The sequence below is a fragment of the Leuresthes tenuis genome, unplaced genomic scaffold (assembly GCF_036924035.1).
Source record: "Leuresthes tenuis unplaced genomic scaffold, fLeuTen1.0.hap1 SCAF_20, whole genome shotgun sequence".
NCBI lineage: Eukaryota > Metazoa > Chordata > Actinopteri > Atheriniformes > Atherinopsidae > Leuresthes > Leuresthes tenuis.
Genome location: NW_027325374.1, coordinates 22,289,733 through 22,313,946, shown reverse-complemented (window position 1 = coordinate 22,313,946; position 24,214 = coordinate 22,289,733). Strand labels below are relative to the sequence as shown.

Here is a 24,214-nt window from a genome sequence, read left to right as displayed (position 1 = left end):
TCATCACTGTATGTGCACTTCTCCACAACCTTTGCAAGCAGAGGAACAATCCACAGCCAGATGATGATGATGAGGATGAAGATGACCATGATGATGATTATGGCGATGACCATGATGCTGAATTCGGCCGTGTGGAACAGAATGGACCTGAACAGCTGATATTCAATTGTTTGCTTTCTCTCTCTCTTTAACGTGCATAACGACATTATCATAGTCTGCACAAACTTGTCATCATGCGTGTATTCTGCTAACTGCACTGTCCATAACTATTTGATAGGAGTTAATTTGTAGCCTAGGCTATTTCCTCGTTTTTCGTTGATTTAGTGGGCTCGTTTGTGTTTCGCCGAGACTGCATGCTCTCAAACAACCAATCACTGTACTGAGCGCTTCTCAGTCGTGCACGAGAATCAACGTAATCCATAGCAATGTCGTCGTCACTCTTAGTTAACTCTTAGTGATTTATCCTTTGTATGAGTAGGTCTCAGCGGTTTTGTGAATTACTTTTAAGGAAAAACTCCTACGTAATGGTTTTAGCGCGAGTTTGCAGCACTCCTAGCAGTACGATAAAAAGCGTTGTGAATACGGCCACAGATGTTTTAATCAGTGGTTGAACTACGCATGCATACCATTTTCAGTAACTACACCTGAGGACAGACTGCTATTTATGACAGTAGTGAAAGATGGCCCTATAGTGGGGAAAACCTCTTTAAATAGTCGAGGAGGGACAGCATCATCTGGAGAACCTGAGGTTTTAAAACGACCAACAATCTCCTGTAAAAAGGGTAGAGTCACTCAGTGGGTTTACATGAAATTAACTCGATTATAGCTATAGTTGGATTATGCTCCTTATCTGAGCAAGGGTAATTATATCCTTTGTTACCTGGCGGTGAATGAATTGAATCACTGACACAAAGCATGCAATACCACAGTAGATATGTGGCGCTGTACCCATTTAAACTATTACTAATAGAGCCACTTCCGGTTGACGTCTTCACCACCACCACCAACAACAACAAACTCAGACATTCGAGAAAGATGGCGAACGAAGAGCGAGATGAAGCTATGTTCCTCTACATTTGTGATGAACATGGTTATGGCACAAACGCGATGCACAACGGCGCATTCTCCATCGCGTTGTTTGTTTCTTTCTGACGGCAGCAACAACAACAGTAATATCGTCTCCTTTTGACTTCCAGGTGATGATCGCGGGAAAAAATCTCGAGCATGCGCATAACGCTCGATCCTATCCACTGTCATCTCCATGCACGTTAAGTGGGCGATCGGATTGAGTTATCTCGGATTAAACTTGTTACATGAGCTGAGTAACTCAATCTTATTGTAATTTAGCCATTAATCCGATCCGATTGCCCGCATGTAACTGCACTGACTGGCTCAAACTGGTTAAAAACAGCAGAGCAGGGAACAGAGATTGAGGGGTCGTAGGCAGGAGGTGAGATAAGAGCTCTAGTCAGGGGCGGAGTGGCCACTGGGACGGGCAGGAGATTTCCCGGTCAACCTGCTGGCCATTGAGCTCAAGAGAACCAGCCTGCAAAAGTAAAGTTAATGAGTGGCCCGTTGAGTTAAAACTGCTATCAATCAAGCATGTTCACATGAAAATCTCCAAGATCTCCAGAAAGTAGTCATATATAAAAAAAAACACTTTTCTACATCTCACTCATGGTTGCTGGAGTGTCAAACTCACTGTCATTAATCCAGTCAACTGATTTTTGTTTAGCCTCCTATCTTGATCTAATTCTTTTTATTCTGACGTTACATAACTTTCATGACCACAAATATAAATTGGCCAGCGATTTGATTATTTTTTTTTTTTTTTGTTCATAAATTGATGTAAAATGGGAAATGGGTCCTGCTTATCGCTCTGCATTTATCCAATGAACGTAGGGAGATGCATGAGCGGCTGTCGGAGAGAGAAAGCTGGCAAGGTTGAAGTAGCAAATTTTCTTACAGTCGAAGAGGAATCAGATTTGCGTGTTTGTTTTGCTCTGAGTTACACCTGATGGAGGGAAAGAGGAGAAAAGAGGGACCGAAAAGGCCAGAATGAAGAAGAAGCGGATGCTGGAGGAGAGTGCATCAAAATGGTCAAAAATTTCGGATTTATTCCGAAACAACCAGGCGTCAACTAGTAATGCAGGTGAGTTGACAGGACATATTGATGCGAATTACATAGCATAACATTTGAGCTGAGTTCTTAGTCATATTTGACTTAAGTCCTTACATGTTGTTTGTGTAGTTGATATGTGGGAGGTTGAGGGGATGGATTGGGCCACTTATGGGCGCGTTGTGGGCCGGTGCAGTCAGAATTGTGTCCCACTCCACCCCTGGCTCTAATAAAAGAAAGTAATGGAGGGCTCCATACAGACAGTCTGCGGGGCATTAAGAACCGAGTTTATGGTCTTAAACAGGCTTGTGACAGTTTGACAAGACAATGTCAGAGAAATGTTTTCATTTAGCATCTTTCAGTGTTGGCTGATAATGACTCCAACAGTCTCTTAGAGTTTGAAAAAAACACCTGCAGTTTGTCCTTCTTCCACTTGCACTCAGCTCCAATGCACTTGTGTCTGACAGTATGAGTTGTGTCATTAACGCTACAGTTACACTGCAGTTACAAGTGACCTGAATTTTGATTATTTTTTTTCCCCTCATATGTGACCCATATCCGATTTGCTTTTGGCAGTGTGAACACCGCAAGTCGCATTGAATTTGACATTTTCAAATCGGCCACTTTAAAATGTGGTACTGAATCGGATACGTATCTGATTTTTAATTTTTTTTCCCTTCAATGTGACCGCAGTTTGAACAGCCAAGTTGCATTTAATGCGACTTTGACATCATTCTGACCCGCGCTGCACTGCTCCAGTCAATCGCCCCAGCACACTGGGGGAAACCCCACCTCTGCCTGAAGAAGCCTTGCAGCACCTCCTAGAGATTGTCTCCCTGGGGTAGTTTAATATAGTCAGGCATGAGGACCTGGTGCACAGCTTTGCAGAAGTCATGCACAATAGCGCAAACGGAGGACTTTGTTGGCCAAGGTGGGGTAACCCGCCCCCGTTGCTACCCAATGTAGCCCCACTCCCACTCGCTTTCTCAAGGAGATGGATCTCCTGAATGATGTGTCTCCTCTTGAATGTCTCGGGGGGAGGGGCGGACGAATGTGATGAAAGGTATTCCTCAACTCTCTACAGTTCTGGAAGAATTCCTGCTCCGTGTGACCAGCCACAACCTGATCCCACCACTCCTGGCTCCGACGCAACATCAAATACTTCTCTGTGCGGATGTTGCGGTTATTGGTCTGCATAGAGCCATCATTAACCTCTGAATTTTGTTCCTCTTCTCCTCCTTTGTGATCTCACAGATTTGCTGGCTGTCGCCACACACTATTTTTAGCAGGGCTCTATAACTTAGATTGTTATTAGTGTTGTTGTTCGTGTTGGTCTGCTCAGACTCATGTGAGACGTGCTTGTTTTCTGTCATTTACGTAGCAATAGCGGCGCACCAGAGAAATTTGTGTTATACTTTTTGTTTTCAGTGTGAGAAATACCATGTGTGGCATGTGTGCGTGAGAGCATTAAGCCATACAGTACTGCTGTACCGGTTGCCGTTGCCATGGTCAATGGGCGTGATGTCATGAAAGATCAACTGCGCATGCGGGTCACTTCAGAAATGTGAGCTGTTCACACAGCAATCCATAGACAGGCCACATTTAAGAGCCAAAAGAAAAAATCGGATTTGAGCAGTAAATCGGAATTGTGCATTAAGACCTGCAGTGTGAACTTAGCCTTAGCCAGGGTTCAAGTTTAGTTTTAGGCTGCCTGGCTTTTTTATGGAGCCACAGTGTGGCAAGTGGAATGAATCCACGAGCTAAGCTCCTCTGTACTGCACACAGACTCTGGGAAAACACAGTTCTGATTAAAAGCAGCTGAGAAATGAACAGCAGTGGAAGGTTTAATGATGCGACAGCGACGAGCAGCAACAGCGCCAGATTTAACTGTGTTACAGTCAAGAGCAACCTCAAATAAAACAGGCATGTGGTCAGAAAAAACTGCACCAAAAATCTCAAGGTTGAAAACAGGCAAACCATGTGATAAAATGACATCAAGTGTGTGCCCATGTTTTTTCGTGGGTCCAGACACAGACTGCACATGATTAAAAGAGTCAATGAGGTCCAGGAAGTCCTTAACCATCTGCTTATCAGGACAACACACGTGAACATTGAAATCGCCGACAATGGTCATGGTCATATTTAGGCATGATTTCAGCCGGGAAATCTGATAAGTGGTTTAAGTAATTATTGTATTTGGGAGTCCTATGGACCACAGCACCATGTGAGGGCGACCGAGCTCAAATTAACTCAGCTCAAAGCTGGTGAACAAGGCTGATCGTGAAAGCTGCTGACACTTAAAACGACTCTTAATTCCTCCTCCTCAGCATGACGTCCACGGGGAGCTAAAGTAGCAGCAATCGTGGGGTGAAAGTTCTGTGAAAGCACTGGACTTGCCAACACTCAACCACGTCTCAGTCACACAGAGAAAATCCAGTCCTCAGGATGTGAAGAAATCCTTTAAGATGAATGTTTTGTTCGCTAGTGATCTAGCATTTACCAGGCCAATCCTGGCAGGAATTGGCAGGTCCATGATATTGGCTGTCCCGGGAGCCCGACATACAGGCTGTAGATTGCGGGGATTCACTCTGCGCCAGGTCGGATGAGGAGAGCAGCGTCCGCGGGACAGAAACATCTGGTCTTGGCTGACGACAGGTATCACACAAGCGTCCGTAGGGAGGTGCAGCTTGGTCGAACACCGTGAGCTAGAGAGGCAAGGCACAGTTCCAAACTCTTTGGAGCCGAAGCAAACTGCGCCAGACAGGCCTTCAGCCTCACCAGCCGACTGCTGCCCGGCAGCAGGTCCCATTATGCAGAGGAGGTGGAGCTGGGGTGGGGCACAGGTGAGCTGGGATTCCCGATAGGAATGGGAGTTTTATGTCCATCATAATTTGACTTTGCTAAATCTTTTGCTTAAAATCTAAGATCTAGAAGTGACTGGTGTTTGTACACCAGCAGAGAGTTAACATTAAGAGTTAAGTAACACAAATGGCACAAATGCACACAGCATTGGGAGCGACATACGGCAGGCCACACACACTTGCGCCGTCTTGAAATTCTCACTTGTGTGGGGGTCAATAGTGTTGTGAATGATGCAGACAAGTCAAGGTGGATGAGGAGTGAAGGTGAGCCTAAAACAGCTACTTTTAGCAGGTCTTTGGCGATCAGGGCTGTTTTTGTTCTGTGGATGGAACGGAAACCAGAGTGAAATTTAACAAAGGTGGTGGTTGAGGTGGTCGTCAAGGTGGACAGCAACCAACTACCTTGGAGGACCTTGGAGAGGAATGGGAGATTGGATATGGGCCTGAAGTTTGCTGGGATTTCAGGATTAATGGAGATAAGTGGTCTGATCATAGCAATTTTTAAAGCAAGTGGAAAGTAGCGACTCGAATCAAGTGACTGGTTTATTGTTGGGATGATCAGGGGACTTAGTGTGCTTTCATCAAAGCTATAGAAAAAGGGTCAAGGGGACAAGTGAAGGGTTTCATCCTCTGGATAATGTCATCGACCTCCTGATATGACATCTCTGGGAAAGAGCATAGCAGCTTTGAGATCCCTGTGAGTGGGAAGTCTGAAGTTTGGATGGATGGATTGTGAGAAGCTGCTTGGAATTGCCAGGACTTTTTTTGGATGATGTAGGAGGAGAATTGGGATAATGCCTCCTTGAGCGACTTGGAGTAGGCCCTTTGATGGTCCAGATAGACTAGTTTGAACAGTGAGTCCAGATGTTTTGTACTGCCATTCAAAGCCATGTCCAGCTACTTTCAGTCTCCGCAGCTTGCTGATGAACCAGGGCTCTGAGCAGCAGAAATGGATAGTCCTGACTTTGATAGGATGCTGCCCATAATGTTATTATAGAAATCCACTGATTCGCTGACTGATTAAGTATGTGTAGAAAGGAGATACTGGAGATCCACTGTTAGGCTGTCTAAACCTTTTGGACATTCAAGAAAAATTCTACGTCTAATGCAAACCCAACACCTCTCATCACCCCCAGAACACTATGATGGTGGTGGCAGCATCATGCTGTGGGGATATTGTTCACTGGCAGGGACTGGGAAGCAGTTAAGAATTGTAGGATTGATGGATATTGCTTAGAGAAAAAAAATGAAGGAAAATTTGTTTCAGTTTTCCAGAGATTTTAGACAGTGGTTCAACTTCCAGCAAGACAATGATACCATACTGCTAAAGCAAGACTTGAGGGATTTAAGGGGATTATTGGAATGGCTTAGTAGTCAAAGCCCAGACCTCAACCCAATTGATAATCTTGAGCATGATTTAAGATTACTTTAAACCAATGAACCCATCCAACGCATTTTGCTCTCTAGCTCCCAGACTGTACATTGCACAAATCCTTATATCATCGGGGTCTCTGAATATTGCTGATTTTAATTACACCATCGTCTATTCAGCAGATGTTAAATCTAGATTCTAAGCCATAAATAGTAACTGAAAGGGGAGATTTTGAATCACTGCTTAAAGAAAAAAATTTTTGTATATATATAAGCTCTCAACTTTACTAACACCTATTGCCATCAATTTCTTACCCCCAAATTTTTCTCCAAAATCTTACTTCGTTAGAGGCTTAATAAAGAGTTATTTACAGGACTGTTTTTAAAAAAAAAATTTTTTAATTTATTATAACTTAAATTTTTATTGAGTTTTCACATATATGTAGGCAAAACCAAAACAACAAACAGGGTACAAGTTTACAAACTTACACTTACAAACTGTCTGGAGATACTATTATTCAGTCCACATGTCTCATATATATGTTCCATTTTTCCCAGTTTTTTTCAAATACATTTTCTTTGAGTCTCAACAGGTATGTCAGTTTTTCCATAACAAGGATTTCTTGGACAATTTCCAACCACTGCTCCTGTTTTGGAGTGTTCACATTGAGCCAGTTTCTTGTGACCACTTTCTTACTTGCTGCGAGTAATATTTTGGTCAAGTACAAATCTTCTTTCATCACAACCTTCTCAATATTACCTAGATACATCACTGGTATTTACGATTTCATATCCCAAGACATTTTTTTTTACAACTGAGTTAACATTTTGCCAGTATATCCTCATTTTAATACAATTCCAGAAGAAGTGTGGATGATCTGCCTCCACACTCCCACATAATCTCCAGCAGGCTTGTCGTATAGCGAGTTGCCTAGATTTTATCTTTGGTGTTATAAAATAGCGAGTTAGGTTTTTCCAGTAGAACTCCCTCCACATTAATGATTTTGTTGATGTACATTGTCTCACACATGTGGTACCACTACTTCTCTTGCATTTGGATTTTTAGTTCTGCTTCCCATTTCTCTTTTATATAAAGTGTTGATTCCTTCCTGCTCTCACCCAAAGCTTGATAGAAAGCAGAAATGGGCCAAGACCCCTTCTGTTTGTATGAATCGATAATAACACCAATCACTTTATTTATAGTTTCATTTGACCTTATCTCTTTTGTGAAATAATCTCTGAACTGCAAGTATCTAAAGAAGTCTTTGTTTTCAAGGCTATACTTTGTCTTTAGATCTTGGAAACTTAGAAATTGGCCGCCTTCTGATACTGTACATATTACTTTTGCGTCATTTTGTGCCCATTCTTTGAATGTTGGATCATACGTCCCTGGCTTAAACTTTAAATTATACGCAAACCACCTCAGAGTGCTTATATCCTTCTTAAGTTTGTATTTTCTTACTACAGTGCTCCATATTTCAAATGTGAATGCTACTATTGGGTTCATAGCACGTCTCAAAGTATCTATCAGATGTTTGTCCCCCACCAGTATCTGGGTTTGAAAGCCCTGTACTTCCCTTTCCATTTAGACTCCTAGTCAGGTCTACACCAACAGGCCAGATGTTTAAGTTGACCTGCATAAAAATTTTCTGTAAGGTTAGGCAAATCCATCCCTAGCACTGAAGTCTAATGGTAGGATAGACCACCTTTCAATATCTTTTTGGATGTTTTTTTTTTTTTTTTTTTTCAATTTCACTATAATTGTTTTCAAACGTGTCATGAAGTGTTTTACTTAGTTACACCCAAGATACTTCATTGTTTTAGAGTTCCATTTCAAATTATATCCATCTCTTATTTGTCAGAATGGAGAATAATTTAACAAATTTGTGCTTTTGATATATTCAGTTTATACCCTGAATAGTATTCATACTTTTCCAGAAGAGACATTGGGTGTGGGAAACACATCTGGTTGTTCAAGAAAAATAATGACATCATCTGCAAAAAGGCCAATGATATGTTCAGTTCCCCCCTACAGTGACACCCTGCAGTGACACCCTGCAGGTCCCAACTCAGCCTTATCGCCTGCGCTAAAGGCTCGACATACAAAACAAAAAGAGTGGGAGACGGACAACAACCTTGCCTTTACCCCCTCTCCAGCTGAATAGAGTTGGACAGGCTCCCATTTACTCTAATCTTAGTTGTGGCCTCTTGAGACATAGTTTTAGTACATTGGATTACCTTTTTATTGAAGCCAAATCTCTTTAGTACCTCATATAAGAATAACCAACTAACACTATCAAATGCCTTTTTGGCATCCAAACTAACCAGAATTGTACTTGTACCACTTTTTTGGGCGTTGTCTAGAATATGGAGGGTTCTTCTAATATTATCGTATGTTTGGCGACCTTTAATAAAACCAGTTTGATCTTCATCAATCACATCTGGTATGTGGGCCTCAAGTCTTTTGCAAATAATTGATGTAAATAATTTGTAGTCTACATTCAAAAGTGAAATCGGTGTATAGTTTTTGCAGTCTTCTTTATCTTTGCCTTCTTTTCTTTCTTTTTTTTTAAAAGTATTTTTTTTTGGGCTTTTCAGTGCCTTTATTGATAGTACAGTGGAGAGAGACAGGAAACAGGGCAGAGAGAGGGAATGACATGCAGCAAAATGGCCATCCGGTTCGGGACTCGAACAGGGGCCAACACATCGAGGACTAGCCTCTGTATATGGGACGTCTGTTTAACCCACTAAGCCACCAACCACCCCATCTTTGACGTCTTTAGGTAGAACTGTAATAATTGCTTCCTTCCACGATGGAGGGGCCTCATTAAGGGTCCAGTCAAAACAGGACAGAAGCAAAGGTGTTAGCTCCTTCTGAAAGGCCTTGTGCCATTCCGAAGGGTACCCATCGCTACCTGGAGATTTGCTAGTCTAGCAGCTTCTAGCTCCATAACTGTGTATTGTGACGTAATAGTGTCATTCTGTGTCTCACCAACAGATGGCAGGTCTAGAGTGTCAAGAAAACTTCTTATTGTTTCTTCATCAGCTGATAAAGGTTTAGAATAGAGTTTCTTGTAGTATTCTTCAAATATTCTTTAAATTTGATCTGGTTCGTGTGATAGTTGCTTGGTTTGAGGGTTCATTATTTTATGAATTGTGTTGATGGCCTGCTGTTTCCGCAGCTGTCTACCAAAGAGCCTTGTCGCTTTTGGGCCTGATTCATAGTATGTCTGCTTTACAAATCTTGCCCTCTTTTCTATATCTTTCCTGAGTATCTCATTTATCTCTTGCCATACTTTTTTTTATTTGTTGTAATAGACGGATTTTCTGTGTTCTTATGTTTCTTTTCCAGTTCTTGTAGTTTTTCCACTTTGTGTTTATATATAGCGAGCCAAGCCTTTTTTTGTGATGCTGTCAAGGCGATTCATTTCCCCAAATGACTGCCTTCATACCATGCCATAGAATCGCAGGGTTCACTTCCCCGTTATTGTTTTCTTCTATATACCTTTTTATTTCTTCTTTTATCTGTTCCACATTTGCCCTATTGTTCAAGATGCCCACATTTAGCCTCCATGCAGTATTTATTTTCCTATTATTTAGGTGTATTGTCAAGCTGATCCCACTATGATCTGATATATCTGCCACCCCGATTTTACAATTGATTGTACAATCAAAATCAAAAATTTATCAAAATGCCTTCACTTTCCATAGCAATAGTGTCAAACTATTGTACTAAAATATTTAATACTATCTGGGGAGGCGTAGACGTTGATCATTGTCACCATTGTTTTCTAGCTTTCCTTTAATTAACACAAATCTCCCTTCATTGTCCTTAACTTGTTTAAGACATTCAAATTTAACTGCATTTGTGATAAGGATAGCCACTCTGCTCTTCTAGCTGGATCTGTAGCTACTATAAAATGTATTCCTAAAACCAAAGCGTTTGAACTTTCTTGTTGAGGCAGGTGAGTTTCCTGCAAAAATAATACTTGAGCCTTTTCTTTTTTCAATTTAGCCAGGACCTTGCTCCTCTTAACTGGATTATTTATCCCGTTACATTAAGTGACACCAGTTTTATATTATTGTATGACATTTAAATGGTCTAATCCCGTGTTACATTTTTTAGCCTCCAGACAACTTAAAACTGCACAGACCTGAACATCTGGACAACATGTGCTAACTGAAAAAGACAAAAAGAAAACATTTGACTCCCAAGTTAGGATGATTCTTCGACACCCTGAGTCCCCGTTGGTAGGCAGAAGGGAGATCCTCCTCCAGAAGGGCCCCTCACTAGAGGTGAAACACGTCATTTCACACAACCTAGCAGTCCAACGTCATTTGATAGCATGTATTTTGTATTCCAAATTAAGCCTTTTGTATTAATCTTGAGTTATTTTGGCCACATATACCAGCGCAGAAAGAAATATTTTTTAAATACACATATATATATATATATATTATGGCATGCCGTTCAGGAAATTAATCTTTGAATATATGGAATGAAACCTTGAATATATGGAATGAAACTCTGAATATATTGAATGAACCTTGAAAATATTGAATGAAACTCTGAATATATTGAATGAACCTTGAATATATGGAATGAAACTCTGAATATATTGAATGAACCTTGAATATATTGAATGAAACTCTGAATATATTGAATGAACCTTGAATATATTGAATGAAACTCTGAATATATTGAATGAACCTTGAATATATTGAATGCAACTCTGAATATATTGAATGAACCTTGAATATATTGAATGAAACTGAATATATTGAATGAAACTCTGAATATATTGAATGAACCTTGAATATATTGAATGAACCTTTGAATATATTGAATGAAACTTGACTGACGTCAGACTTCACGGAAGTGCCTGCGGCCATCTTGTCTAAGGTGTGGATACTGTGGCGAAAAGCGAATGACAATGAGTCAGTCCGCTCGGAATTTCGTAGGAGGAATATTAAAGTATGAGGACATCATTAACACACTGGCGAATGCATGTACGGGCCAAAATCCTCCCGATAACCCTGCCCGTTCTTCTAACGAAGAAGTCGTGGCAGACTTACGACAACAGGCCAGGCAGCTGTTTATCAGGCCAACCTCAGCATGCCTTCAACCTCTCAGGAGTGCCCCAAAACGGCAATGCAGGCTGAATATTTAGTTAAGTGATGAACGTATATGATGATCTGTGACACAATGTCCACTTTGGGCACGATGCATTTGTCTGTCCGCAATCTGCTGTGAGTAACGTGAACAAAGCTGTGTCGCGGATCATCAAATACGTTCAATACTAAACTAAATATTCAGCCTACATTGGTCTATGAATGTGGGTGATTCTTATTGTATCTAAACAATATATTAAGAGCTTCTCTTTCAGTTCACGAAATCCCTGTAGCCGCAGCAGCTTCTCCAGTGCCGCGTCAGAGCGCAGTGTCATTACGCACGGCCATTCACTGTGTTTCACCTTTATTAAATCAACTGAAAACTTTATCAAGCTAACTACACAGACGTACATACAGACCTATACACACAACAGACTGTTCTGTTAGTAGTTCTGCTTTTGTTTTTTTAAGGAGAAGCTGTGTTACCAGGGCTCACCATGGCTGCAGTGAGGTATTGTCTATATTACATCAGGGCCCTCGTGTTGTTTTAAATAAAGCCTAGCTATTCCAACATCTTGTTTCTTGGGCCCTTTCTTGTTTACGGGTGGAGATTGCACACAGGGACTGTTTTGGGGGTAGTCCTGAGAGGTTGAAGGCATGCTGAGGTTGGCCTGATAAACAGCTGCCTGGCCTGTTGTCGTAAGTCTGCCACGACTTCTTCGTTAGAAGAACGGGCAGGGTTATCGGGAGGATTTTGACCCGCACATGCATTCGCCAGTGTGTTAATTATGTCCTCATACTTTAATATTCCTCCTAAGAAATTCCGAGCGGACTGACTCATTGTCATTCGCTTTTCGCCACAGTATCCACACCTTAGACAAGATGGCCGCAGGCACTTCCGTGAAGTCTGACGTCAGTCAAGTTTCATTCAATATATTCAAAGGTTCATTCAATATATTCAAGGTTCATTCAATATATTCAGAGTTTCATTCAATATATTCAAGGTTCATTCAATATATTCAGAGTTTCATTCAATATATTCAAGGTTCATTCAATATATTCAGAGTTTCATTCCATATATTCAAGGTTTCATTCCATATATTCAAGGTTCATTCAATATATTCAAAGTTTCATTCCATATATTCAAAGATTAATTTCCTGAACGGCATGCCATAATAAATATATATATATATATATATATATATATATATATATATATATATATATATATATATATATATATATATATTAAAAAAATAATAATGTAATTTAAAAAAAGGTAGCTGCCCTGCCAGACCATCATATTTGTTCCTAGAGCCAGTTTGCATCGCTGGGGATTGGTACACCCAGGTCCCCACCTTCGCCTGTCACCCAGCTCACACTGTAACCGACCTCGACTTTCCTCCCAGCGAGTGTTGGGCCCACGTGAAGTAGACGTTCATGAGGCAATTAATGCATTTTAGTTATGATTGGACAAAGTAAGTGTGACTTATGAACAAAAAAAAATGTTTTTTATGTCAAATAAGTTTTCTTGACAGTTCTTGTAAAATGTTTCAAGTTTGGTTGCAGATCAGACAGTGCGTCTACCCACAGTAATATTTCATACTTTTATATAATACGCATTTTGTGATAAACATATTTAATCTGATAAAGTATTCATCTGGACCCAAATACAAAAGTTTTAAGGATTCAGAAAATATTCAGATGAGGCCAATCAAATTTTTTCATATCAGGCTAGTCCTCCCAGGCACTGAATTATAATCTCTACATTCTGGCGGTATTTCTTTTATATGCCACAGTTTCTACATCACTTTCTTCTTACATTAATGTGTCTAAATCAGGCTGCAACAGACAGGCGGCTACCTTTTAGAGGCAGGTACAGAATGAGGTCGCTGCCACAGGCTTCACTCGAGGCCAGTGTTTTTTCAGCCCTGGTCCTCAGGACCCACTGCCCTGCATGTTTTCGACGTTTCCCTCCTCCAACACACCTAATTCAAATGAATGGCTCCTTATCAGGCCACTGCAGAGCTTGATGATGAGCTGATCATTTCAATCAGGTGTGGTGGAGGACGGAAACATAGAAAACATGTTAGGCAGTGGGTCCCGAGGACCAGAGTTGAAAAACCCTGCTCTAGGCCCACCACCTCCTGCCTCAACACTAGATGTGCTCAGCTACAATATCTGAAATAACATGCCCACACATACAAAACACAACTATCCACCCACATAACTAAATAACACAAAAAGAAAAACAAGAGAATTCAGTACTTAGTAGACAGCAAAAGTTGCAGAAACAATGATGAGTATTTGAGACAGCACAACTGAAAACAACTGAGATATATGTACAGAAGGTAATCAACAAATGACAAACAAAATCTAACAGTATTTAACAATGGTGTAATTATTGTTATTTTAAAAAATATATATATATTTTTTTTTTATGTCCTACAGATACATATGCACACACAGTCTCTCATCATTACCGTATTGTGATGACTGACTGATCTAACATTCATTGTGAGGACTGGTTAATGGTGCTAATTTTGAAATTTTAGTTAGTATTGTTATTATGATTATTATTATGCTTTTTTTTTAAGGTTTCATTATGATTTTAAAAAAGTTTAAAGTTTTTTGGAGTCTTCTGCATAGGCAGGGAAAAATGGTTAAATAGTGCTACAATTTACAAAGGCCAGTCAACAGTTTTGAATTACTTTCGAAAGGTGATTTAACAAAGTCATTTCGAGATTTAATGGGATCAATATCACAATTGTTATGTTCAAAGTATGTTGAATTCTGAAGGATTTTAGTTTTCATCTTTCCTTCAAATGTGCAGGCTTGGAGAGAATTTAATGATTTGGCATGAAAAACAAAACTGTTGCAACTACATGTACTAGGTCCAATAGGCACCAAACTGTACGCGTGTAATCACAGCAGAATTTCATAGCAGTATTGCCAAAAGGTCACTATACCACTTGGTTATCTCAGAAACTGTCATTGTGAAACAGGATGTGTTTGTGAACTTATGATCAACATGTAGCATCATCTCCGGAACCTGTGTGTCTAGCTTTTTGGAGGAATACATGTCTCATCTTTGGGGGAAAAAGAAATGGTCGCTCTTGGTCTCCACAGATAGAGGCCTCTGTGGAGGTATTAAATTGCCTTTAGTGAAAACTGTGAAAACATGCTGCATGGCATGGCGAATTTGGATGTATGGTGAATTTGGATCTCTTGCCATGAAGTTGTTGTAATTTACATGTGGTGTAATCCTCCCCAGATTTTACGAGTGTTACATGAATGTTAAACTGAATGTTTTACATTCATGTTACTTTGCAATGTTTTACTAGACACCGAAAGGAGATTTCTTTTTCACGTGAGGTAGTCTTCTCATCTGAAAGTTATAGTAAATATTCACTGAATGGTCAAAGGCCACATTGAAATTCAGAGCAGACTTTTAACTTTCAGTGACGGTAAAAGGTCCAGTCTTTCTCTTTCTACCAGTAAGGTTTAGGATTCAGTTCTCAGGAAGCTTATTTTTCTTTTTGTCAGTCAAATTTATTATAACATTTCAAAAGCAAGCAGAGTTTGAGACACTTAACGTCTTCGTTATTTCATTTATCATAAAAAGCTGTGGAAGCAAAGAAATGCTCTCGTACAATTTTCAGGAAGACAACTGTTGAGTACTTATAGTTCTTATAGTACTTAAAGTACTTATTAGTTCTGAAACCTAAATAACAAATGTATTGGTTAGGCATGGAATAATTGTATTCTAATTTCTTTTTTTATTTTTTATTTTACAATGTCAAAGATGACAGAATTGTTTTTGTTTGTTAATTTCAGTTGCATGTATTATACTTTAGCAAATTATACATTTAATGAGTATTTTAACAAAGAAAACATTAACAGATATAGTTGCAAGCAGCGATGGCGGGGTCTAGTAGAATAGCAGGTAAGCCTGCGGCTTCTCAGGAAGGCATCATGAGTCCATAGACCACGTTTGGTGTTTGAGATGAACTCGTCTTCATCCAGGGATTCCAACGGTACCTCATTTGTCCAATTTGAACCAACGGCTCCAAAGTTATGAGCAAAATGCAGTTTTGCTACTTATAGCGCCCCCTCTGGGTGGAAGTTCAGCAGACTTCTTGGGCCTCTTAAAGACTTGGTCATGAGTCTGTGTTATAAGTTTGATGTCAAAAGATCAAATGGTTTTTGAGATATGGCCTCACGTCCTGTTTGGCGCATCAGCGCTGAGTTTGATTGGCTGCTACGGGCAAACGGAAGCGAATTAAAAAATTCCACATGATAGCTCTTGTGAGGCTTGGTCTGAAGATTCTATATGTCAAGTCCCGTGGAAATCAGACAATCTGGGTGACCTGTAATGCGTTTTGAAGGTTTTTGATATAATTCAAAATGGCGGAAAATCCAAGATGCCGCGAATGACGTCATAGGGTGTGTTGACCTCGTACATATCCAGGGATTCCAACGGTACCTCATTTGTGAAATTTGGACAAACGGATCAAAAGATATGAGAAAAAATGCATTTTTGCTAAATATAGCGCCCCCTATGGGTTAAACGTCACCAAAATTCTTGGGCCTCTTAGATAACAAGTCTTGAGTCTGTGTTACACGTTTGATGTCAAAAGACCAACCGGTTGCTGAGATATGGCCTCACGTCTATTTTGGCGTTGTCGCCGCCAACTTTGATTGGTTATAATGGGTGAACAAAGTCGAAATTGAAAAATCCGCTTCCTAGTTTTTGTGCGGATTGGTCCAAAGATACTCTGTGCCAATTTTCATGAGAATCGGTCAAAATGTGTGACCGAAGAATCCTTTTGAAAGTTTTCAACAAAATCCAAGATGTCAGACTCGTCATGATCCAAGGATTCCAACGACACCTTGTTTTTGAAATTCGGACACACGAGTCAAAAGTTATTTAGCTGCATGTGCTTCAAACTTTGACATGTTGGTGGCGCTAGAGAGTTTAGAATTTGGGCACCAAAATTGTTGAGTTTGCTAATGGGCCAAATTTCACAACTTTTTACCATTGCGTTAATGGGGCTGCCATAGACTTCAATTGCAGCGGAAAGTAGATCAATAATAATAGGAAAACCAGCTAAAACAATAGGTGTCTGCAGCTACGCTGCTAGACCCCTAATAATAATAGGAAAACCAGCTAAAACAATAGGTGTCTGCAGCTACACTGCTAGACCCCTAATTTTTGTATTTCTGGAAAATTGAAAGTTTTTCAAATATTTGAGTCCTGTGTTTCTGAATCTGAAGGAATAACTAAAACCATATTTTGAAAAAATGTTTATTATAATTTTACAATTCAGTAATCACATCTTTCTGTGTAATTATTGCGTGACTGTTGACTTCTGATGAAAAAAGTTTAGACAAACCACAAAGTTAGCATTAAGAAATTGGTCTGGCAACACTGAATTTAAATGTTCCACTTTTTTTTTTGTTTTGTTTTAATTTTTTTTTCTTAAAATGCAAAAAAAAAAGAAGAAAGAAAATATGATTGAAGCCGAACAGAGCTACGGAAGCGGGCTGAGACTGAAACTGAACTCTCATTATCTTTTCAACCTCTCGAAGTAGTTGACAAAGGTCCATGTCAGTGTCAGTGTCATTTAAGTGATATTTAAGGGTTTTGGATTAATTAAAAATTAACAGATTATACAATGGTAAATGCCAAAACAGGAAACATGCCTAATTTGTTTAATAACCTGAAAAGGTACCATCCCTGCGATTAGAAAGCGTTAAAATGCGGGCCAATGCGACTTGGTGCACCAGTTCTTGCAGTAGAAGTCTCAAAAGAAAAAAAAAAAAGTTTGTTTCCAAGTATGTTTGCACAGTTCAGTGTTTACATGGTGTCCCTTAACTTTGGCTAATAAACTCTAAACTTTTGTTGCAGTTAATTATTAGTATACTAACTATATTTTATATATTATATATAAAACTATATCACTATATGATATAGTTATACATACTATAATATATATATAACTATATCGAGATAAAAGTAGAATGTTGTATTTGCATATTGCCCAGCCCTTGTCTCATGCATGGGTTGACCGAAATCTTTGTCTATGGCACCACAGCCCTCCTCATTTGCATAATAATGCTGAACTGCATACAGAAATGTAAAAGAAGAGACTATAAACATGTAAGATGAAAAGGGGGAGAAAAATCAAAGGGGAAACGAGATTTAAATTAATACATCTGTTAATAAAAGATGACAAAAGTTCGATTGCAGAAATAATAAGGGTAATAAATGGAGTAATTAATAAATAAGTTGTCCTCTAAATTAGACTTCCATCAACCTCTTTATATGAAATTTACAAGGTATGCAACAGAAATGACAGAATAGCTAGAAACATTTTAGTGGGAATTCCATAATCGAGAGAACTTTGAGGTTTCGCGACGCCCTTTAAGGTTTGAGAAAGTTTTGTACAACTTTTAGTCCACCATGACTGAAGCGTAAGCTGGCCAAGTTTGAAGCCTGTAGCATGAAATCTGTTGGAGGAGTTCGATCATATGTGAGGTGTAGAAATGAGAAAAAATGTTCCACTCAAAATGGCCGACTTCCTGTGGACCCTGCACCATGGTGTCCATAGGCTTTTTTGTGCGTCTGGGCATGACGCTGCTCGGCCCCCAATAATAAGAAAAGCTACAATAACAATGGGTGCCTTCGCAGCTTCGCTGCTCGGATGAAGTTATGGTGATCAAACTTTTTTCCCTCCTCAGGTTACAGTATAAACTGATGTATCATCTTTACCTCTTACCTTAGGCACAAGAAGTCAACTGTACATATCAATTTGCTTTTCAGATGTCACGAAGAAAACTGAGGGTCAGATTGATGCTCCTGCACAGCTCTTCCAGAAGGTAAAGCTAAATACATGTTTTTACTTTCTAAACTTTTCTAGAAAGAAAAAAGTTCTGCATCTTTGATTTGACTTGTTGTGGTAATAGACCTGTTCGTTATCCAAAATGTAGATTTAACATCACACCAGCGAGAACCAGACTTTAAGCCAAAGTTTATTTTGGCAGCTCAGGTGTGGTGGAGGAGGCAAACATCGAAAACATTCATGGAAATTGAGAAACACTGGCCTAATGGTCTGGTGGTGCTGTAACTGTTACCCCTTCGTGTCCTTTGAAGAAAACAAGTATATACCTCTTGGATCCAGTGTACATACTACAAGTATACTACAAGTATACATAATACAAATGCCTTGCAAAAGTATTCACCTCCCTTGGCTTTTTACCTATTTTGTTCCAACATGTAATTTAAATGTTTTTAAATCTTATTTTATATGATGGATCTGCACAAAATAGTTTAAGTTGGTGAAATGAAATGTGAAAAAATATATATTAAAAAAAAAAATTATTGAAAATTGACATGTGCATATGTATCCACCCTCTTTGCTATCAAGCAAATCTGGTGCCTTCATCATTATCTGGTGCAACCAATTACCTTCAAGTCACATAATTAGTGAAATGAAGTCCACTTGTGTGCAAATTCTAAGTGTCACATGATCTGTCAGTCTAAACACACCTTTTCTGAAAGGCCCCAGAGGCTGAAACACCACTGAGCAAGAGGCATCACACCAGGGAGCTCTCAAAACAAGTTGGGGACAAAGTTGTTGAGAAATACAAGTCAGGGTTGGGTTATAAAAAATATATATATATACTTGGCAGCTGGTTCTACAAGAGAGGGGCCTGATAACCGAAGGCTCTGCTTCCCATTCTACTTTTAGAAACTCTGGGAACCTCAAGTAAACCTGCTGTTCGAGAACAAAGGGGAAAATATCTCACAATGAGATCTTTAAGATATGATGGAGCTTGGTCATGAAGAGCTTTATATGTGAGGAGAAGAATTTTAAATTCTATTCTGAATTTAAGAGGGAGCCAATGAAGAGAAGCCAAAACTGGAGAAAAATGATTTCTCCTGTTAGATCTCATCAGAACTCTGGCTGCAGCATTTTAGATCAGCTGGAGGCTTTTCAGAGAATTTTTTGGGACAGCTCAATGACAAAGAATTACAGTTGTCCAATCTTGAAGTAACAAATGCATGAACTAGTTTTTCTGCATCATTCTTACATAGGGTGTTTCTAATTTGAGCAATATTATGAAGGTGAAAGAAAGCAGTCCAAGAAAACCTATTTTATATGTGCGTCAAATTATAAACTGTCAGAAAAATTCTCTCAAAATTAGGCTCGGAGTCGCTGGATACGATTAACACAAAACATTTATTTCTTGCAAGAAAGAGACATGTCTGCACAAGCTGTCAGGAAGCTGGCTCAGAGTTGTCTGACTCACAAAATGGTACTATTGCTATTTATATTATTAATGTTTACTGGCCACAGAATAGTATAACTAACATTACTAGCCATTCAATGTTATGGGAAAACGAGTTCAGACAGTCAAAAACAATTTTGCTTGTGACACAGTGTTATGAGAACCAAAAGATAGGAGGAAGCCTCCCCCAATCACATGAAACTTTATTCTTGCAACTCTTCTCATAACTAGTGCTGTCAAGAGATTAAGAAAAGAGAGAGATTAATTAATTATGATCTGTAATTAATTGATCTAATTAATCGTTTTTAATCTCACCTAAAAAAAACATGCTGAGAAAAGCCTTCAACTTGAGGTATTTCCATTTAAATTCATTACATTATTGCAGCAAATCAAAAGATTGATAAATAACAAAAAAGCAGCTTTATGAAATCATTTATTGTTTTTAACAGATTTGAACAGATGCTGTACGAGCCATTTACATGCCACTGTATTTGAGACTAGTCCCAAGCACTGCCTGCAACCTTTAGTTTCGACCTTTTTTCAATCTCCAAATAATTAGAAAATAAAAATAAAATAAAACATCAGATCCATATAAAGTGCTGTAAGTTAACACATCAAAAAACAGTAACAACACTTTTCAGATCAATAGAAGTACTGGACACTGAACTTGTTGCTTTTCCTCTGCTTCAGATAATATAAAATAAATAAAACAGAACCAGCAATCACAGTGCTGTTAGCACATCAAAAATAACATTGTTCATCATCACAAAATAAAGTGCTGAAATAACATCAAGCAATCACTTCTAATTGGGGTACAGATGACATGGCAGCTATGCTGACCTCATGCTTTTTATTTCTTCTTCTTCAGCCAGTCGCTGAGACAGACCAGCTTGGTCACATTTTCTGGGAGCAAGGCTGCCCTTTTCTTTTGTACTATGTGGCCTGCGAGGCTAAACAGTCTCTCACAAGGTACGGAGGTTGCCGGGGAGGCCAGGTACTTGCGTGCCACGACTGACAGCTTTTCATAGGCTCCTGAGTGAGCATACCACCACTGCAGGGGACAGTCCTCAATACTGATGCTGGGCTCTGCTCTGTAGCGCTGCAGCTCTCCGGACTCCATTCCATCTTCTTCTGAGTCAGAGTCGGACCCCAACAGAAGAGCGCTCCTCCTCTTCTTCTGAGCTGGTTCATCATCCTCTGTGGAGGGCTGGAGAGCAGCTGCTCTTCTAGGCTCTGCTGCTTGGAGCATGTTCTCCAGACTGATCCACACCTGAATGAATGAATGAATACATAGATGGACAGGTAGATTTAGTTTATTTTGGGAAGCACTTTGTGTTGCCTTTCTTATTTGTGAAAAGTGCTATGTAAATAGAATTTGATTTGATAAAATTGGACTCAATAGTCCAGCTTATCCTTATAGTCTTTACTTGTTCCCTCTTTTCTCTTGGAAGACATTTCAAATCCTTGAAACGTGGATCCAGTGCTGTGGCCACCTTGAACCATGTCTCGTTGGCAACAGCCCGCCGTGCTGCCAGGTCCCTCTGGAAGGCATTCTTGAACTTTACCACATAGGCTGGATCATCATCAGTGATGTCCATGACACGGTCCAGATGGCGAAAAGCAGGCAGCACTACAGAGCAAGAGACGTAGGCCTCACCACCCAACAGCTCAGTCACATACCTGCAGAGGTGGATACGTTTGAAAAATAAACTTCGCTGGACATTTAAATTTCAGTGCAATTGATTTCCAATTTAATTGCCCTTAGAAGTACTACCTAATGTTCATTCATTTTTGGATTACACATGTGACAGTAGTTTATTTCATTAAAATGGACAGGTGTTTATTTGGGCTTACCTGCATGGTTCAAGCAGGATCATATAACAACTGCTTGGTATACAACTTTTTCAAGGGCTTTGCCTAAGAATGGCAGGTTTGCTATGGAAATTATAAAAATCTCAGGTTGTAAAACATCTTTTGCTCAGACAGTTTTTCCTGTAAAGGAATAAAGATTTGAAACGCTCTGTTTGTTTATCTGAGATCTTCTGAACTTTAACTCTTTCAGAGAGCTGTTAAATCTTAATTCACAAACTTGTACTAATGTCTAGTTTTAAACCTTGTGTTTTTAACTAGATTTACTTTGTACATTACTTTTGTCTTCCCCTTCTCTAGGATTGGGCAATGTTACAATGTTCAAATCTCCCTCAAAACTAAATTTCTTTTCTCATCTGTCTAAGTATTTAATATTATCTGGGGTTTTTTGAAACATGATTTTAGCACTCCCACTTAACTCCCTGTTAGCTTTAAAACGAGTATTCCCCATATTTTCCCTCCTGCAGCTAATCAATTTTCAGTGAAGTTAATCTGAGTAACTAGTCAATGAAACACTACTACAGCAACAACAGTACGGAAACAAGTCTCCAATGTTTGCTGTTTCATCACCAGTTCAACTCAATCTGAACTAGTCAGTGAAACATTACACCCATCGTTACCAGAAACATCAACACATTATCAACAGCTGTTTCACACTTTATACATGCACAGCAAACATAACAACAACGCTGCAGCAAAGAAAAAAACAAAGATGGATTTACTTATTGCGCTCTCCCATCGCAAACTCTCTTAAGAAAGATTCAACTTATAACACGCGGTGCGGAGTTATTTATTCCTGTAGTCTTCTCATACAGACTATGGACTCACTCACTTTTACTTGACTGGTTTTATGTTACTTATCATGGGTTAGTCCAACACAACTATACAGACTTTACTTAAAGGCTACGCCCTTTGATACTAAGCTGCACTTGAAATGGCAACGTTTTTCCTTTTAAAATCTTTTTTTTTTTTTTTTTAAATAGCCGCTTGGGTACTTGGCTGCACTTGCAAAAATTCACTATTATTTGCAAACGTCTTAATTAAATTAAGTTCAAACTGAATTAGTCAGTAAAATATTACTCATGTCTATCAGATAAATATGTCTTAAACCAGCGTAATGCAATTCTTTAATCCCAATAACATGTTCAAGTCTCTGTAACAGAATGCTGTGATCGATCGTATCAAATGCAGCACTGAGATCCAACAGGACAAGCACAGAAACAAGTCCGCTATCAGAAGCTAACAGGAGATCATTGGTAACTTTCACCAGTGCTGTTTCTGTCCTATGATGCACTCTGAATCCTGACTGAAACTGTTCAGATTATATCCGCGTAAATGATAACAAAGTTTAGACTGAAACTTTAGACAAAAGAGGGAGATTGGATATAGGTCGATAATTATCTGAACACTTCTGAATCGAGAATAGATTTTCTTAAGTAAAGGTTTAATTACAGCAACCTTAAAAGTCTGAGGTACATATCCTATCAACAAAGACAGATTGATCAAATCCAATACAGAAGTGTCAATTAAGGGGAAAACCTCCTTGAGCAGTCTGGTTGGGATTGGGTCTAACATACAAGTTGATAGTTTAGAAGAGACTGGACAGAAAATGTCTAAATGCAAATAAGGTTCTAAAGATACACTATATTGCCAAACATATTCACTCACCCATCCAAATGTTTAATTTCAGGTATTCCAATTATTTTATGGCCACAAATTTAGAAATCCAAGCACCTAGGCATGCAGACTGCTTCTACAAACATTTCTCAAAGAATGGATCGCTCTCAGGAGCTCAGTGAATTCTAGTGTGGTCCATGATAGGATGCCACCTGTGCAACAAGTCCAGTTTTGAACTTTCCTCGCTACTAAATATTCCACAGTCAACTGTCAGTAGTATTACAACAAAGTGGAAGCAATTGGGAACAGCCACGAAGTGGTAGGCCACTTAAAATGACAGAGCGGGGTTAGTGGATGCTGAGGCGCATAGTGCGCTGAGGTTGACAACTTTCTGCAGAGTCGATTGCTACTGACCTCCAAACTTCACGTGACTTTCAGATTAGCTCAAGAACGGTGTAGAGAGCCTCATAGAACGGATTTCCATGGCCGAGCTGCTGCATCAAAGCCATACATCACCAAGTGCAATGCAAAGCATTGGATGCAGTGGTGTAAAGCATGTCGCCACTGGACTCTGGTGGTGACGAATCACACTTTTCAATCTGGCAGTCTGATGGACGAGTTTGGGTTTGACGGTTGCTGGGAGAAAGGTGCTTGTCTGACTGTGCCAAGTGTTAAGTTTGGTGGAGGGGGGATTATGGTGTGGAGTTATTTTTCAGGAGTTGGGCTTGGCCCCTTAGTTCCAGTAAAATAAACTCTTCATGCTTCAGCATACCAAGAGATTTTGGACAATATAATGCGCCCAACTTTGTGGAAACAGTTGGCCCCTTCCTGTTCCAACACCTTTGGGATGAATAGAGCAGAGACCTTCTTGTCCAACATCGGTGTCTGACCTCACAAATGCCCTTCTGGAAGGTTACAAAAAGACTACATTTGTTACATGTAATTATCGCTAAGGGACACAGAGGAGTAA

The 24,214-nt window shown here is 39.5% G+C and overlaps 1 protein-coding gene across 1 annotated transcript in view; it reads left to right on the top strand.

The window, feature by feature from the left end:
• The window catches only part of mbtd1 (mbt domain containing 1), a 61,237-nt gene that overhangs the window by 23,649 nt on the left and 13,374 nt on the right, over positions 1 to 24,214 (top strand). Inside the window, exon 10 of the mRNA XM_072373769.1 lies at positions 18,290 to 18,345. Within this exon, the coding sequence (XP_072229870.1) occupies positions 18,290 to 18,345 (56 nt within the window). The remainder of the gene's footprint in view (positions 1 to 18,289; positions 18,346 to 24,214) is intronic.